The following is a 15288-nucleotide window of genomic DNA, read 5'->3' as shown; positions in this document are numbered from 1 at the left end:
ACTTATGTCTGTTGTGTCGATGATGCCATCCAGCCATCTTATCCTCTGTCGCCCCCTTCCCCTCCTGCCCTCAGTCTTTCCCTGCATCAGGGTCTTTTCCAATGCCAAAGCTGAAAAGAAGCAGACACAAATACCACCTATTCCCACCTGCCATCGAACTCAGGTATCACCATCTTAAGGCATCAGAGCCTCTTGCCAGGCTTGCCGGGAGGCTTTCCTTCCCCAGAATCCTCTTCTGCCTTTTTGTCTCTTTCTCTGCTTTTATTTTGTCTCTTCTTTGACCTCAGCCCCTGAGGCTAAGAAACATCAAGGTCCCTGACAAGATGGGGGGAAGTGGCACTGCCTGACATAAACTTCAGCCTAACCAGGCGGGGAAAGTGAAGGCAATGGAAAAAAAGCTGCTTGAAAGGCAGGCTTCCAGCCCTCCTTCAGATGCAAGGCGATAGGGGAGGAGGGGAAGAAGGACAGCCAGTGACACTGGCAGATAGATCCTTGATTGGGAACAAAAATCAGCAAGATAACGTGCAGACAGACTCGGTCTGCTATGCTGCTAGAAGGTTATCAGTTGCTCCAGCTTTGGTTTGGAGGCCTTGGGAGCTGCCCCACTGCCCCGGGGGGCCTCGTCCTTCCCACACCCAGAGCAGGGTTCAGTGACATGTGAGTCTGATTCTGTGCAGAAGGTGGCAGCTTGTGTCTAGGATGTGAGCAGGGCTCTCCCCACGGCCCAGCAAACCCCTCACCAAACCATTCACACTGGCCTGGCTGTGCCCAGGACCCCCAAAAGGCATTTGAGGTATCACACTTGAATGAGCTTGCTGGTATCTGCTGAGAAAAGGCCTTGCTGCAAGTGAGATCCGGTGGGAGAAGCTTGGAACACTTTTTTAAAGCAGATTTCTTAGAAAACAATGCTGAGTTGGTGGCAATTGGAGTGGGTGGGTATTAGTTTCCAGTGGCTGTTGTAACAGTTTATCACAAACTATTGGCTTAAAACAACAGAAATTAATTCTCTTATGGTTCTGGGGGTCTAAACTCCAAGATGAATCTTCTGGGTATAAAATCAAGATGTCCCCAGATCTGGTTCCTTCTGGAGGCACCGGGGAGGATGTTTCCTTGGCTTTTCTAGCTTCTAGAAGCCATCTGCATTCCTTGGATGGTGACCCCTTCTTCTATCTTTAAAGCCAAGAGAAAAAATTCTAACATATGATCATTGTTTTAAGTCACTTAAAAAAAAAAGCCAGGAGTATAGCATCTTCAAGTCTCTGATTCTGACCCTCTGCTTCTGTTGTCACATTTCCTTTATCTCTGATCCTCCTGCCTCCTTTAATAAGAACGCTAGTGATGGGCTTCCCAGGTGGCTCTGGTAAAGAATCTGCCTGCCAACACAGGAGACACGGGTTCAATCCCTGGTCCAGGAAGTTCCCACATGTTGCGGAGCAACTGCGCCAGTGCACCACAACTACTGAGCCCCCATGCTGCAACTACTGAAGCCCTCGCACCTAGAGCCTGTGCTTCACGAGAGAAGCCACTGCAATGAGAAGTCTGGGCACCGCAACTAGAGAGTAGTCCCCACTCACCATAACTAGGGGAAAGCACTCACAGCAATGAAGACCCAACACAGCCGAAAAAATAAAAGAGAGAACCTTTGTGATTAAGTCCCCAGTCCCACCTCTAGCATATCACTCTAGATTTGGTGGCTTAAAAACCAGAAATTAGTTTTTTTCACAGTTCTGGAGGCTGGTGTCTGAGATCAAGGTGTCGGCAGGTTTGGTTTTTCCTGACGCCTCTCTCCTTGGCGTGCAGACGTCCCCCTCCCTGGGTCCTCACATGGCCTTTCCCCTCTGAGCACACCATCCCACGTCTCTCCTTGCATCCGGTTTCCTCTTCTTTCAAGGACATCAGTCAGATTGGATTAGGCCCATTCTGATGGCCCTGTTTTAACTTAATCGCTTCTTTCAAGGCCCTCAAAAACATTCTGAGGCACTAGATTAAGGTTTCAACATATGAATTTGCACTCTCCATCTCAAAATCCTCATTTCATCACACCTGCAAAGTCCTTTTTGTCATGTAAGGCGATGTTCGTTTACAGATTTCGGGCCTTAGGATGGGGACCGTTTTATCCAGGCCTACCTACCTGTCTACCAACAGGAGCAAATGGACAAGGTGGAGAGGGCCGAGAGACCACTTTGGGAAATTTGTTCCGGATGGTATGTCAGGGAAGCAAGGAGTCAAGGAGGCTTCTGACCCCTGGTCTAGGCTCCTGAGAGTCCACAAAGTCAGACTCAGGGGCTAAGGAGGGCGCAGCTTCATCCTGGAACCTAGGGGCATCTTGAGTTGTAACTGAAGAAGCCTTTACTTCCCAGCCTGTGAGAAGCAGGCTAGGACCTCTCACACCATCCTGGGAACAAAAGAGGATGAGGAGCCTGAGAGACAGGCCCTAGGATTTATGGAGCTGCCGGAAAATGAGAACCAGGGCCGCAGCCTCCCGAGCCCACGGTTAAAGCTAAAAGGGTGCCAGCAGCACCTGGAATTTCCTGCCCTCCTGCAGCTTCCTCCTCACTGTTCAACGAGGGACCACAGGGGACCCTGGAGGGGAGAGAGGTCCCAGGCTGGGCCACTCTAGGCTGTGTAGCCATGGCAGTCTCACAAGGCTATGCTCCAAAGGGGCCACCGTACTTGGGAGTTAGTGCTCTGCAGTCTCTATCTTGACATTTTTAATGACTTTATCTCTGAACTTAAGTTTTGGAAGTGCAGTCTGATGAGGCAATGGAGCCTATGCTGGGGGTCCTGCCACCCCCGATGGATTCTCACCTGTCCCCACCCAATCACAGTTGTCACCCTCCATTCCCAGCAGGGACTGGGTGCCAGCACAGGTCTGGGTTTGGCTCTGGTTAGGGCACGTGTGCTGTCTGTAGCAAATTGTGGGGCAGAACGCTGCGTGCCTGTGGGGATCTGCCCAGAGTATTTCCTTGTCTGAGTGATCTGGACATTAAATAACAAATGAAGAACCACCATGACAGACTGAGAGGCTGTGGAAGGAAGGAAAAGGCTTTGCTTTTGCTTTTTGAACAAGAATCTCCGCTCTTTCATTTTGTCCAGCCCTTGCAAATTATGTAGCTGTCCCTGGTTCCAGGATAAAGTACAGAGTCAGTCAGTCCCCTAACCTGTGGTTATTTTGGGAGACCCTCCTATGTCCTCAGGAAGCTTCCTTAGTTCTTAGAAGGAGCTCTTTTCCCTGTGGAGACCAACGTGCATCCTCTCTGGGTTCTTCTGCTCAACCCTTCCCCAGGGTGAGGAGGCCACATACAAGTGCTATAAACAACAGATGCCACAGGTGGTTTATTGAGGTTCAATCGCCAGCCCCTCCCACTACAGACCTCGTGTTGGCCATAACGCTAGGGTCCCAGCAGTCTTTCCTACCAAGGATGGCCAGGTCCCAGGGCTTACAAAACCTTCCATAGTGGTCTCTAGCTGTTGGGGGGAACCCCCTCTCCTGAAGAGGAAGGGTCTGTGATTGAAGGAGCAGATGCTGCTCTCTGATTAACTGACACTATGACCATCCCATTATGGAAGGCACTGCTCACCTACTATTACCCTGGGTCTGGGATGTGGGGGTGTCTGCGCTGGCGTCATCGCTGGGCCCCTGAGAGTTATTGTAAGGACTAATAAATTAGTCAGCAATGGGAGGTGGTGCACAGGCATCTCTGTCACCCAGGAAGCGCTCAATAGAGACCAAGGGCTCTCGCCAGGGGGCAGGGACATGTTCCCAACCCCCGCCCCATAACCCCGCCATGGGCCTCAGAAGTTGTTATCGATGTTCCAGACGTCCCCGCTCAGCGCGTTGGCTGCCCCCTGCAGCGTCCAGGTAAGCAGGGCCAGCTGGCGCCGGAAGCGGCTCTCCTGGAAACCCAGGCCCCTTGCCGCCTGGGAGGAGGTGGCCCCGGGGCCGCCAGCGCGCAGCAGCCGCACGTGGTCCAGAAGCGCGTGGAGCGTGTGGTCTCCGCGACCCAGGAGGATGTGACGGAACGGGGAGTCGGCCGGCGACACGTACTGGGACAGGAAGTAGAACTCCACCTGCGCCGAGAAGGGGACCAGGTCGAAGTCTGAACCGCAGATCCAGACCCACCTTGGGACCTCCAGCGCGCTGAGTCAATACTGTTGAGCCGCCTCTTTAAGGCCCACCTCCTTTTAGCTACCCAATCAGGAAAGACCTGTAAATGACGTCACCAGTAGTCAGGTAGGATGCGCCCTCCTACCGTGTTTCGGATTGGATCCCTTTCTTTCTCCCTTGAGCCTCCAATCCTGCATCTAGGACTCCCAGCCTTCCTTCCTCTCCCATTCACTTCCCTGCTCAAAGCCTCAAAGAACCGTCTATCGTCCTCACCTCTCCACACCCCTGTCATTCCTGCACCCCTCCGTGAATGTCCACAGCCCAGAGTCAAAGGTCAAGGGGACAGGCCGGCCCTTAGGAAGTGCCTGACCCTGGGTCCTCACCCTCTTGACTCATGTGTTGTTCATGAGACGGCCTCACTCCTAGCCCAGTTCTCCCACCCTTCTGCCAGCGGCTCCAGTTCCTTCTCCTCCCACCTGTGGGCAGGTCCAAGTTTTGACCTCCACCTTCCTGCTCTTCTCATGACCTATAATACAGTGGTTTTCACCCCTGGCTGCACATTAGAATCACTTGGGGAAGGTTTTGGGGTTTTGTTATTGTTGTTTTTTGAAGGGCGGCATCCAGGGATCTTAGGTCCCTTGGCAGGGATCAAACCTGTGCCCCTTGCATTGGGAGCACAGAATCTTAACTACTGAGCTGCCAAGGAAGCCTCCAGCCTGTCCATTTTTCCTTCCAAATGTCTCACTTCAGGTGGTATTTGCCACCCCCACCAAAAGCTCAGCTGCTACTAACTTCATTCCCTCTTCAAGCCATCACAATCTGGTCAAGACCTTCCTAAAATTCCACTTTGCTCACATCACCTGCCAGCTTAAAAATCTTCCAGATTTCCTTGATGCCCCAGACCCCCCAAACCCAAACCCCAAAGTTGATCCCTAACCCACTCCCCTCCTCTCCTTCACAGGGCTTCTGTTCTGGCTCTGCTGGTCCACGCCCTGCCCCCAAAGAAGGCCAGACCTGTCTCACTGCCATGCCCTTATTCTTGGTCTCTCCACCCTGAAACATCCTTTTTTGGCACCAACCCAAGTTCTGTCTGTTCTTCAAGACCTATATTATAGTCTAAAGCAGGGGTCAGCAAACTTTTTTTCCTTCTTGCAAAAAGCCAGACAGTAACTATTTTAGGCTTTGCAGGCCATACTGTTTCTGCTGCAGCTACTCAACTTGCTGCTGTAGCACACAAGCAACCACACACAATAGGAAAACCAGTGAGCATGGCTGTGTTGCAATAAAACTTGATTTACGAAAACAGATGGCAGACCAAATTTGGCCTGGTGGCTGTAGTTTACCAACCCCTGTTTAGAGCCACTAAGTTCTCTGGGTCTGGCTCAGCCCTGTTTCAGGTTCTGACGCCCTACCTCTTTTATTTTTTTTCCTTTTTTAGCCCTACATCTTTTACTCTCCAGCTCTGAGTGTGAATCGTTTCTTATGGCCTAATCGTGTCCAGATGGCCTTTATCTCTTGGGGAGCACACGGCAACTTCAGGGGGAGGAGGTGTCTTTTTGTGTCCCTAGAGCCTAGCACAGTAGGGGTTAGAGCAAGATCTGTTAATGAAAATAAACCAAGTCCAATCCAAGAGAAAGGAGCCAGGACAAAAGAGCAAGAGGGGTGGGTTTGTGAACATAAAGACAGTATGACAGAAAAAGGAAGGGGGTGGGGGAGAGAAAGAACAAGACCTTGCAAAGGCCAGACACAGCATCCCCAAACCGCGCATGCATATGGGGTTCCCTGTTCACCCCACACTCACTGAGGATGGCCCTGCTTAGCATTTTGCTCTAGAGACTTTTCCCCACACCCACAGCCCCTATGCACTCAATTCTAGGCACTCAAAGGGTTGCAGAGTTGAGTTCCTGGGGTAAGGAAATGGAAGAGGGGTTAGAACTGCAGATGGGGTGCAGGTTGCAAAGTATTCAAAGCAAGAGGGACTGGCAAGGGAATAATAATAATCTTGTATAACTTTCACATAACTTCTCCAGGCAGCCTTTCTGGGGTTCATCCATCTCACCAGAAGTAAGAGGGCTCTCTATGCTCTGAATTTCTTAAGCTTTTTGCACCTCCCGAGCCATAATCCTGCACCTCGTAAGACTGTGGCCCACCGTGAACATGCTTGTGGGGAGGGGGTGGGTCGGCAGTGGGGAACCGGAGGAAGCGCGATTTGTCTTAGTTCTGCAATTGCGGTAGCCGGGCAACTGTAGCCAAGGGGCTGGCGCGCCGTGTCTCATCACTTTGCCGGCCCGCCTCAGCGGTGGCTCCAACCTGGCGGGCCCGTGAGCAAAGGACTGCGCGTCTAGGACTACAGCGCCGGGACGACAGAGACAACGAGAAAGCGAAGCGAGGGGAGGAGGGCAGGGCGCAGGCGCCAGGTCCGGAGGTGGGATCCGGGCCTTGAGGAGGGACCCCGGGCCGCCGGAAGAGGGCGGGGCGGCGCGGACGGCGGCGGACGGGCTGGGCTGGGCCTCACCCGCATGATGCGCACGTTGTACATGCGCATCAGCCTCTCGTCGCTTTCCTCCGAGCTGTAGATCTCCTTCCGCAGCTTTTCGGCCGCCCGGATGTAGTCCCCCCGCGCCGAGTACACCCACTGGAGGGTCAGCCCGCGGGCCTGAGGGCAGAGGCACGGGCTGGGACCGGCGGCAGGGGCCAGGACCCCGGCCTAGGGTCGGGGGGTGGGGGTCCAGGTGCTGGGGGGATGGGGCTGGGACCCTGGGACTGGCAGGGGTGGGGTGGGGGGTATAGAGGGACAGAAGGAATGGAGAGAAGCCCTGTGCAGCCGGGCGGGTGCCAGCGGGGTCCCAAGGGCTTAGTGACTGGGGCGGGTGTAAAGGGGCCAGGTTGGCAGAGGGGCCCTAGACCAAGGGGGAGATGGGGCAGATCTCCCTGGCCCGGGTGTTACGTTCACGGGATGTGGCGCGTCGCTCCCCACACCCCACCAGAAACCCTGAGCCGGGTTGGCGTCTCGAACCTTGAGGTCCCCGGAGAACTCGTTGAGGCTGCCGATGTGCCTGAGGACCACGTCCCCGTAGCGGCCGAAGTCGAGGGGCAGCAGGTGATCGTGGCTGAGCCGGATGAGGAGCTGCCCAGCGAGCTGGGCCACGGCCTGGGCCACGGCGGGCAGGCGGCCCCGCAGTACTCTGTGCAGGTTCTCATAGGTGTCATCCTTTGTGTGCAGGAACGGGTATGCCGGGCCGTCCTGCCGGGACAGGGCGGGGAGCGGGTGCTGGTCGCGGGCACGGTGCGCGCAGGCCCAGGGGCTACCGCTCTGGGACAGGGCCCGAAGTCTCACCTCCAGGAAGGAGAACTCAACGGCAGGAACCCCCGCAAAGGCCGTGAAGGAATAGGCGCTACTGTCCATGGGCAGCGGCCGGATCCTGGGGAGGGGCGGGAGGGGCAGGAGGGAGCGTGTGACTTCAGGGTCGCTCACGTGTTCCCCCCTCCCTCCCCTACACACACAGCTCTCTTCCCTGCTCGACCCCACTTACACCTCGGCTTCCCAGCTGTGGTTGGTGACCACCACCTGCTCGTAGAGGGTCTGCCCACTGCGGTTGGGAGAGTCCACCTGGGGGTAGGGTTGGGGGCGGGGGGGGGGGGGGCGGTGGCACGGGTCAGGCTCTAGCGGCCAGCAGCTTCCCTTCATCCCCTGCTCCTGGCCGGGCTCTTGCCTGCTTCAGAATGCTCTCAATGAGGCCGATGAGAAGGGGGCTGGTCTTGGCGTGAAACTTGTCATCCCCTGCGGAGAGGGAGGGATGCCAGGCCTCAGGCTTGGCACCCAGGGGCAGGGTGCACCCGATGGGGGCCAGGTGGTGGCACTGCTCCCCGCTCACCCAGCACTGCATTGTCCAGGCTCACATAGACCACGGCTTTCAGGTGCAGCACGCTGAGGTAGCCCTGTGGGTGAGGGTTGTGGAATGTGAATTACCCCTCCTGCCCCCTCCCCACCTCTCCCCATCGCCTGATTCCCTGCCCAGGACCCCAGGTTACCTCCAGCCACTCCATGGAGCCCACACTCCCGAAGTCACCACCATCCCAGCTGATGAAGAGAAGACTTCGTCGGGGCTGGAAGCCTGGGGGAAGCGGGTGGGGGGGGGTGGTTAGTGGGAGGGGAGCGGGAGGATGGCTTGGCTAGGGGAGACAAGCAAAGACCCCCACCTCTTTGTCTTCCTCGGTCCTGGTCCCCTGGGGTCTCTCCTTCCCTCCCATCAAGCCCCCATCCCAGCCCATCTAACCTGGGTCTGCCCTGACTCAGCTGTATCAGTGATGGGGATTGCTTGCATAAGGCATCTCCGGATTAGTCTTCACTAAGGACTAACTTTCATGTTTAAGTGAAGAGATGGAGGTGAAGTGACTTGCCTGGGGGAAGCCAGGTTTGGAGCCCAGGTCTCAGTGGCCACCCTCCAGCCTGTGCTCCTAACTGCCTCTCTGCCCCGTCCTGGCTCAGGCCACACAGCCCCAGCTGCCCAGCCCAGGCCCAGGTCCTGACCTTACCATTGCTCACCATGGAGGAAAAGGTCCGCACCAGCTCCAGCAGTATGGCGGTCCCCACAGCGGACTTGGCCGCTCCTGGGCCCCACGCATCCCTCTGGGCCCCGATGACCACATACTGATCTGGGGGAGGGGTGTTGGGGGCCCACCTGTTACGTGGGCAGAACCCAGAGACTTCTCCCTCGACCTTGGGAGGGTCCCTTTCTCAAGGACCCTCAGATCTCCGCAGCCCCAGCCTGCAATCCTGGCTGTCCCTAAAGAGTGCCTCTCCTCCCCTTGGCCCTTCCCGGATGGTCTGCTCCTTCATCGAGGTGCCTGGGGTCATTCTGGACTCCATTATCTCCCTGATCAGCATGTCCCTCTGTCCCTCACTGAGTCCTGATAGAGTTTTCCCCTTTTAAATCTCTCTCTGACCCTTCCCACTCACACTCCCACCACCAGCATCCTCATCGGAGCCTCATCACAGGCCTCCATGTGCCGCTCCTCCAGTGCTTCCAGGTACCATACTCCTCAGCTCAAGAACTCTGATTCCTGACTGTTATCCACATCAAGTTATGTTTGAAAGGCTTGTCTTTTGTGGTCTGACCTCCCTTTTATGCTCTAACATCATCCAACTTAGGCTTGTTCACCTCTGGTGCTAGGGAACTCACTACTGTGCAGAGCTGCCTGTTCTGTCTCTAGACAGCTTTGACCATGAGGTCTTACTGCCACCCACCCCCTCTCAGTCCCAGCCCGGGCCCAACTTGCCAGCCTCTCCCCCCTCCCCGGCAGGGTGCATGTGATGCTGGGCAAGCGAGCACACCTGGCTCCGAGCGGCCCTCGATGCAGCCAAATATGTTACTGATTGGGGTGGAGGCCCTGTGGTTGCTGACCCCCAGATGCAGGCCTGGCCCAGGGCCCAGGCGATAAGGAGAGACTGGTAGGTGCCCCTGCCATTCCTGGGGGGCCACAGGGCCTTCAAGCTTCCTGGAAAGGGGTGGGACAGAAGGAATTAGTGGCAGAGAGGCCCAGGCTATAGATGAGTCCAAAGTCCCCCCTTCACTCCTTCTCTCCCTCCCACCCTCTGGCTCCAGCTCTCTGCATCTGTGCCCTGGCTGAGGGGCCAGGGCTGCCTTGGACAGTTGTGCAGCTTGTATCCTGCTCAAGGGTGCCCAGCACAGGGTGTCATATGACCTGGAGTTCCACTCACCAAAGAGTGGCCCCTGGCAGGAGGCTGTGCCCACCCAGAAGAGCCCCGTCTTGTTCTAGCTCACCCAAGACACCTTATGAGCTAGCTGCAGCCTACCTCTCCCTGCCTCCTCCCCTCCTGGTCTCCACATGGTCCTCACCTCAGAAGGAGGGAGGCAATGTCCGCACTGATGGGCTGGGCTGGGATGCTTGGGAGACCCGAGGACTGGACTGGAGGGAACTGGGTCTGATTGAAGGAAGGGAAGCCAGGCGTATAGGGGTCCCCCGTTCCCAGGTGCACCTGTTGGGAGAGGGGTGCCCAAACTGAAACTGGGGGCCAAGCTTCCAGAACAGCATGCCAGCATCATCCTAGGCAGGGCGCTACAGCCTAGGGACCCCAGGAAGGCACTACAGCTCCCCCAAGACTCACATGTCCATACACAGCCCGGTGACTGGACAGGCTGAGCTTGTGCGGGCCCTGGGAGAAGTCTGCCGGGTCCGGATATATGAGCACTCCTTGGGCCCCAAAGTCCTGGGCACTGGCCACCTGGGGAAGGCACGTGACTAAAGGACCCCTTCTCCCAGAAAAAGCAGATTTAGAAGGGAAGAAAATGCAAATACAAGTGGAATGGCAGGGCCTCTGATCTATAGCTGTGGGCACCCGGCGGACCTCACCTTCCGCGCTCCCTCAGTGCCTTGGCAACTCCCAAGCCCCGTATTCCCTCCTGTTTCTGTTCCGCACCCCAACCTCCTGATTCTGTTCTCACCGAGTTTCTTACAGCCCATTTGGTTCTCCCTTTTCTCCCTCGGACAGCTTCCTGGACGCTTCCCATTTGCCGCCATCCGATGCTCGGGCTCCCCAGCGGGCACCCTCCCCGTTCCACTGCCCCAGGTTCCATCCTCCGGGAGCCCTCACCTTCTGGGCAAAGTTGATCACTCCCAAGCGCACCAGCAGGAGGCGCCCCGCCGGCTCCACACCCCGAGCCCGCAGCTCCTGCAGGTCCTCCGGCCGCCCGTAGTGGGCGTACACCAGCTTTCCCTGGGGAGAGGAGGATGGGGAGGCCGTGAGGCGCGTCCAGGGAGAGGACAGGCCGCCCCATCCTGGGCACCGGGCAGGCTCACCGTGGCGTTGCCCGTGGCGCTGTAGGGGCAGTAGACGTCGGGGTCCTCCAGTGGCAGCTGCTCCCCGAGCTTCCCGGAGGCGTCAACCCAGTGCAGGGTGTTGGGGCGAGCCCTGAGGAGCCGGGGTGGTGAACGCCCCGCCGACAGCCCCACCCACACCCCGCCACGCCCCAGCCCAGCACTCACGGATCTGGGAACTGCAGCCCCACGTAGTGCGTGTCCATCCACACGTGGTCCAGCCTCTGGCGCAAGAGCTCAGCGCGAATGTCCTGAGCCAGGGCTGCCATTCCGGCCGACCCGGCTACCCTTTCCCGAAGGCTGGTCTGCCTGTGCAGGGAGAACGGGGATTGAGGTGCTGGAGGAGGCAGGGGCTGGGACATCTGAGTGCCTGGAGGAGAGGGCCGGAGCAGGAAAAGATGCCAGAGGTGTAGGATGGCCCCAGCCCTGGGCAGTGAGGGGCTCTTAAATCTCTCCTGCCATGACTACCAGGGTCTCCAGGACTTCCTTCTGCTTACGCCTCAGCTTCTGATGGTCAGGGGTCCTCTCCACCATCCCTGAGGTTCTCCCTGGGGCAGGCCAAATGACCCACACCACCAATCTATCTACTGTCCCTTCCACATGTACACGCACTGGTCTGCGCTTTGCCCCTGGCGTGGAAACACTTTTCTTCCAAAGGCCTCTCCAGGCAGAGGTGAGGGTCCTGCATCCCTCTCCTCCTCCAGCTGGGCCTTGCGGGGACACCTTCTACCACAGTTGCGGGTGGAAGCTGGGGTCACTTTACAGTCACCACTTAGCTAGCCAGCCTGCCGTCATCTGAATGCTCCCTGATCGTCCATCTCAGCTGTGCCAGGGCCACCTCCACCCCCAACACCCTACGTGAGCTCTCTCTAAACCAGCTCCACCTGAGCTCTTTCCCTGGCAAACAAAGTCCTCCCTCCTCGGGATCAGACTGAGTGCCCCTTCTACCTTTCGCCTTGGCAGAAACCTGGCTGTCCCCTGGGGAGCCACATCTCCTGCGGGACACTTGAAGAAGGCAGCCCAGGCTTTCATACCACCAGAGCCCAGAGAGGACGCATGCTCCTGGCTCCACTGTGCACATTTCTGGCCATTTCTCCACAGGTGAAACTCTCTTCCTTTGAAGCCTGTGCCATCCAGTAACCCCATCCCTTGTCCCTCCTCACCACGGCTCTTATCTTCTAGCCAGTTGGTCACTTATCCACTGTCAGTGAGAACTCTGGCATCTGGCCAGCCACTTCCCCGGCCACATCCTGAATCTTGTCCCCAGAAGTCCATCTTTGGAATATTGATCTGATTTACTGAACACCTACTAAGTGCCGGGCAGAGTGGTCAGTGCTGGAGACTCCAGGATAAATAGGACACAGAATCTCACTCTTTGACTGGAGCTTTTCAGCTTGAAACTCACTCCCTTAGCGTCACCATACCTGTTCTTCAACCCCATTGGACACTGCATGCTGTCTGATTTCTCCATATCTATCAGTTCTTCCCCGGCTTCCCTCCTTCCCCATCCAGCCTAGAGGCATACATCACCTATTGCCTGCTCCCTCTCACTGCCTTCCTCTTGCTTCCCTGCCCTTTGATGGCATCCACAGTGCCACACCCCACCCTAGACCTGTCAAACCATCCACTTACTCAGGCTGTACCCAGACTACCAAGTGTTGCTCAAGAAAAAAAAAAGTCCATGCATGTTGCTGACGCCGTAGATTTAAGATCTTCAAGCAAAATGGATCCAGCAATGTATCAACAAATAATGATACACCTTGATCAAGTTTATGTTGATCTCATGAAGACAAAGAAATCTATTAATACAAACGACTACATAAACATTAGATAAGAAAAATCATGTGATCGCTGCAATACATTCTGGAAAAATGTTTGAAAAAATTTTTGATTCTTGTTCCTCTTTTCTGATCATTAAAAAAAAAGTCTCAGTAAGCTAGGAATAAAAGGATACTTCCTTAATTCACTTTTAAAAAGCTGAATGGGGGGATTCCCCGGTGGTCCAGTGGTTGAGACTCTGCTTTCACTGCTGAGGGCCCAGGTTCAACCCCTCAGTTCCCCTTAGTCAGGGAGCTAAGAGCCCTTAAGCCAATGCGCCATGGACACAGTGACAAAGTATTAGAAAAACATTCCCATGAAAGTTAGGAAATAGGCAAGGGTGTGTATTATCATCATTACCTAAATTTATATCTTCTCCAATGCAATAAGAAATGAAAAAGACCTAAAAGATATAAGCCTTTTGAAAAGAAGCTATGCATCTCTCACTAAATATAGATTACATGATCTTCAACTTGGATAACTCAGGAGAATCCACTGAAAAAATGATTCCTGACACCTTCTCTGGACCTACTGGGTGGCAGCTCCTTCCCAGTACGAAAAGTTGACCTCAGCAGGACAAGAGATGGCATCCCCCCCAGATTGAGAGACAGTCTCTGCCCACAAATGCATTTGCTTCTTTTTCTGGTTCCCTAAATCCCAATTTCTCTGAACCCCCCAGAGCTCCCCACTGCCACAGGTCAAAACCTCCTCAGTGTGTTGTTCAAGATTTTCCTGGGTCTGTCCCACATCTTAGGTGGAGGCTGGACCCCCCCTGTGCTTATTCAGTCAGCTCCCTTGGCTCCTAAATATCCCCTCTGCAGTCTCATTTCTGGAAGCCCCACCCCCCCCCACCCCCCAATGCCTGCCACACTTCCCAGGACCACTGAACAGGGAGGTCAGGACGGCAGGTGGCAGGACTCAAGGTCCTGGGCGAGGAGGACTCGAGATGAGCGGATGATGGTTTTTGAGGGCCCAACGGGACAAGATGATCCTCACCTGATGGTGTCTTCCAGACGACCCTCCCCCAGGAACCGCAGAAACATGGCCTGGAGGTCACTCCAGTACAACGTGCCCTGGTGAGAGTCTGGGCTCAGCTCATCATTTACGTCCTCGCTGACCACCATGACGTCATCCCCGCATGCCTGGCACGACCCCCGGAAGGCCACGTAGCCCAGGAGGAAGGCTGGTGGGTGGCAAGATGGAGATTCTCCTTGTGCCCTTCCCTGGGCCCCAGACATCCCCCCAAGCCCAGACCCTCCAGTGGGAGTGGGGGTGATTCTCACCCCCAGTGAAGATCAGGAGGGCTGTCAGGACCAGGTAGGGGGCCGCTCTTCGTCCTGCTGCTGCCCAGAGTCCAGGGTTTTGCCGAGCTGGTCGAGAGCCCAGGGGCTCAGGGCCCCTCAGCTCCATTGGGAAGAAGTGGGCCCGTGGTTCAGTCCCCTCCTCCCCCTCTTCCTCTTCCTCCTCCAGGCGTCCCTGCTGGCTGCCCTCCACACGCTTGTAGATGGTCTGAGAGGGTCCTGGGGACAACCTTTGCTGTGGGGGCGTGGTGTGCATGAAATTGGGGAAGGGGAGGAATCTGGCAATAATAGTGACTTTGGGGTGCCATGAACACAAGGCAGGGAAGAGGGTCCTGAGAGGCAGGCTGGAGGGGAGAGTTAGAGATGGGAATGGGAGGAGTTGGGGAAGGGGCTGGAGGACCTGGAGAGAAGGCCAAGGGTTTCCCAACCGCGCCCCATCTTACCGCTCTTCGGAGTAGACCCCCAAGCTGCTCCATGCTCCTGCCCCCTCTTGAGCCCTGCAGGCTGTCCCCCACCCCAGTGATAAACCGTTTGTGGGAGCCCCAAGAGGCCCCTTATCGGTCCTGGCAGGCAGCCTGAGCCCAGGCCCTTCTTCACCTCCCCCCCTAGCAGGGTGGGGGCACAGTCCTGGCTTCAGTCCAGGGTTCCAGACATGGCTCCCCGGCCCAGGCTAAAGGACGGACGTGGGGCTCTGCCCTCCCCTGCCAATCCTTCCACAGTTCCACTCCTGCCCCTTTCTTGCAAAACAATCAATTTTTTGACTTTGGGGCAGACTTTGGCCTTTAGTTCCCATCAGGGCTGGGGGAGGGAGGCAGATGGCCAGGGAGGGTGGAGTTATGGATGGTCCCTCCCACTTCCTGCTTCTTCCCCTCCCAGTGTCCTAGGGGACTCTCCTAAGCTCCTTACCACAAACACCTCTGCCCCTTCCTCACTGGCCTCACGGGATCCCCACTACCCACGCCCTGAACACATTAGCTGCTCTCCCTGTTTGGACTCAGGGGATCCCAGCTGAAGGGGCTACAGAAGTGTGACCTGGGGTTTGGTCTGTCCCATTGTCTATCTGAAAGGGGGGCCTAGGCTCCTGCCAGCTGCTGGGGAGTGGGGTGCACAGGTAGGAGCACATGGCCAGGCAGGACCAGAGAGTGTTCCAGAGTGGGTGTCCCGCCTGGAGTCGGGGGTCGATGCCCCATCAGGCATCGGTGGAGAGTCCTGACCGAGACG

General features: G+C 56.3%; 1 protein-coding gene and 1 long non-coding RNA gene across 4 annotated transcripts; one reads left to right on the top strand and one right to left on the bottom strand.

Annotated features, from left to right (window-relative positions):
- Positions 1-3310: 3310 nt before the first annotated feature.
- On the bottom strand, positions 3311-14805 carry TFR2 (transferrin receptor 2). Its single transcript, XM_061402105.1, has 18 exons — positions 14511-14805; positions 14050-14302; positions 13763-13949; positions 11117-11257; positions 10931-11042; positions 10725-10847; positions 10239-10355; positions 9970-10109; positions 9444-9607; positions 8645-8764; positions 8141-8223; positions 7984-8047; positions 7822-7889; positions 7642-7718; positions 7446-7530; positions 7125-7352; positions 6624-6764; positions 3311-4071 (listed from the first exon to the last, which is right to left on the bottom strand). Exons 1-18 carry the CDS (start codon positions 14541-14543, stop codon positions 3796-3798), a joined length of 2412 nt encoding a protein of 803 aa, XP_061258089.1. The 5' UTR covers positions 14544-14805; the 3' UTR covers positions 3311-3795.
- LOC133238702 (uncharacterized) lies at positions 6663-13604 on the top strand. Of its 3 annotated transcripts, none has more exons than XR_009733598.1 (6): positions 6663-6750; positions 7096-7214; positions 9413-9560; positions 10623-10808; positions 11912-12049; positions 12585-13604. It is a non-coding gene; the product is annotated as an uncharacterized LOC133238702 (long non-coding RNA). The 3 variants fall into 3 exon arrangements; XR_009733599.1 differs by having other exon boundaries at positions 12541-13604; XR_009733597.1 differs by having other exon boundaries at positions 11912-13604.
- Positions 14806-15288: the final 483 nt, after the last annotated feature.

This window comes from Bos javanicus, chromosome 25, assembly GCF_032452875.1.
Source record: "Bos javanicus breed banteng chromosome 25, ARS-OSU_banteng_1.0, whole genome shotgun sequence".
NCBI lineage: Eukaryota > Metazoa > Chordata > Mammalia > Artiodactyla > Bovidae > Bos > Bos javanicus.
This window is presented reverse-complemented; position numbering and strand designations above follow the sequence as displayed.

Bases quoted from the DNA above. Each gene is read 5' to 3' on its own strand.
- TFR2 (XM_061402105.1), bottom strand. From the start codon at position 14,543: ATGGAGCAGCTTGGGGGTCTACTCCGAAGAGCG. The intron at 8,765-9,443 runs GTGTGCTCGCTT...CCCCTCCCCCAG, and splicing joins CGAGGGCCGCTCGGAGCCAG to ATCAGTATGTGGTCATCGGG. The intron at 7,353-7,445 runs GTGAGACTTCGG...CTGTCCCGGCAG, and splicing joins TTGAGTTCTCCTTCCTGGAG to GACGGCCCGGCATACCCGTT.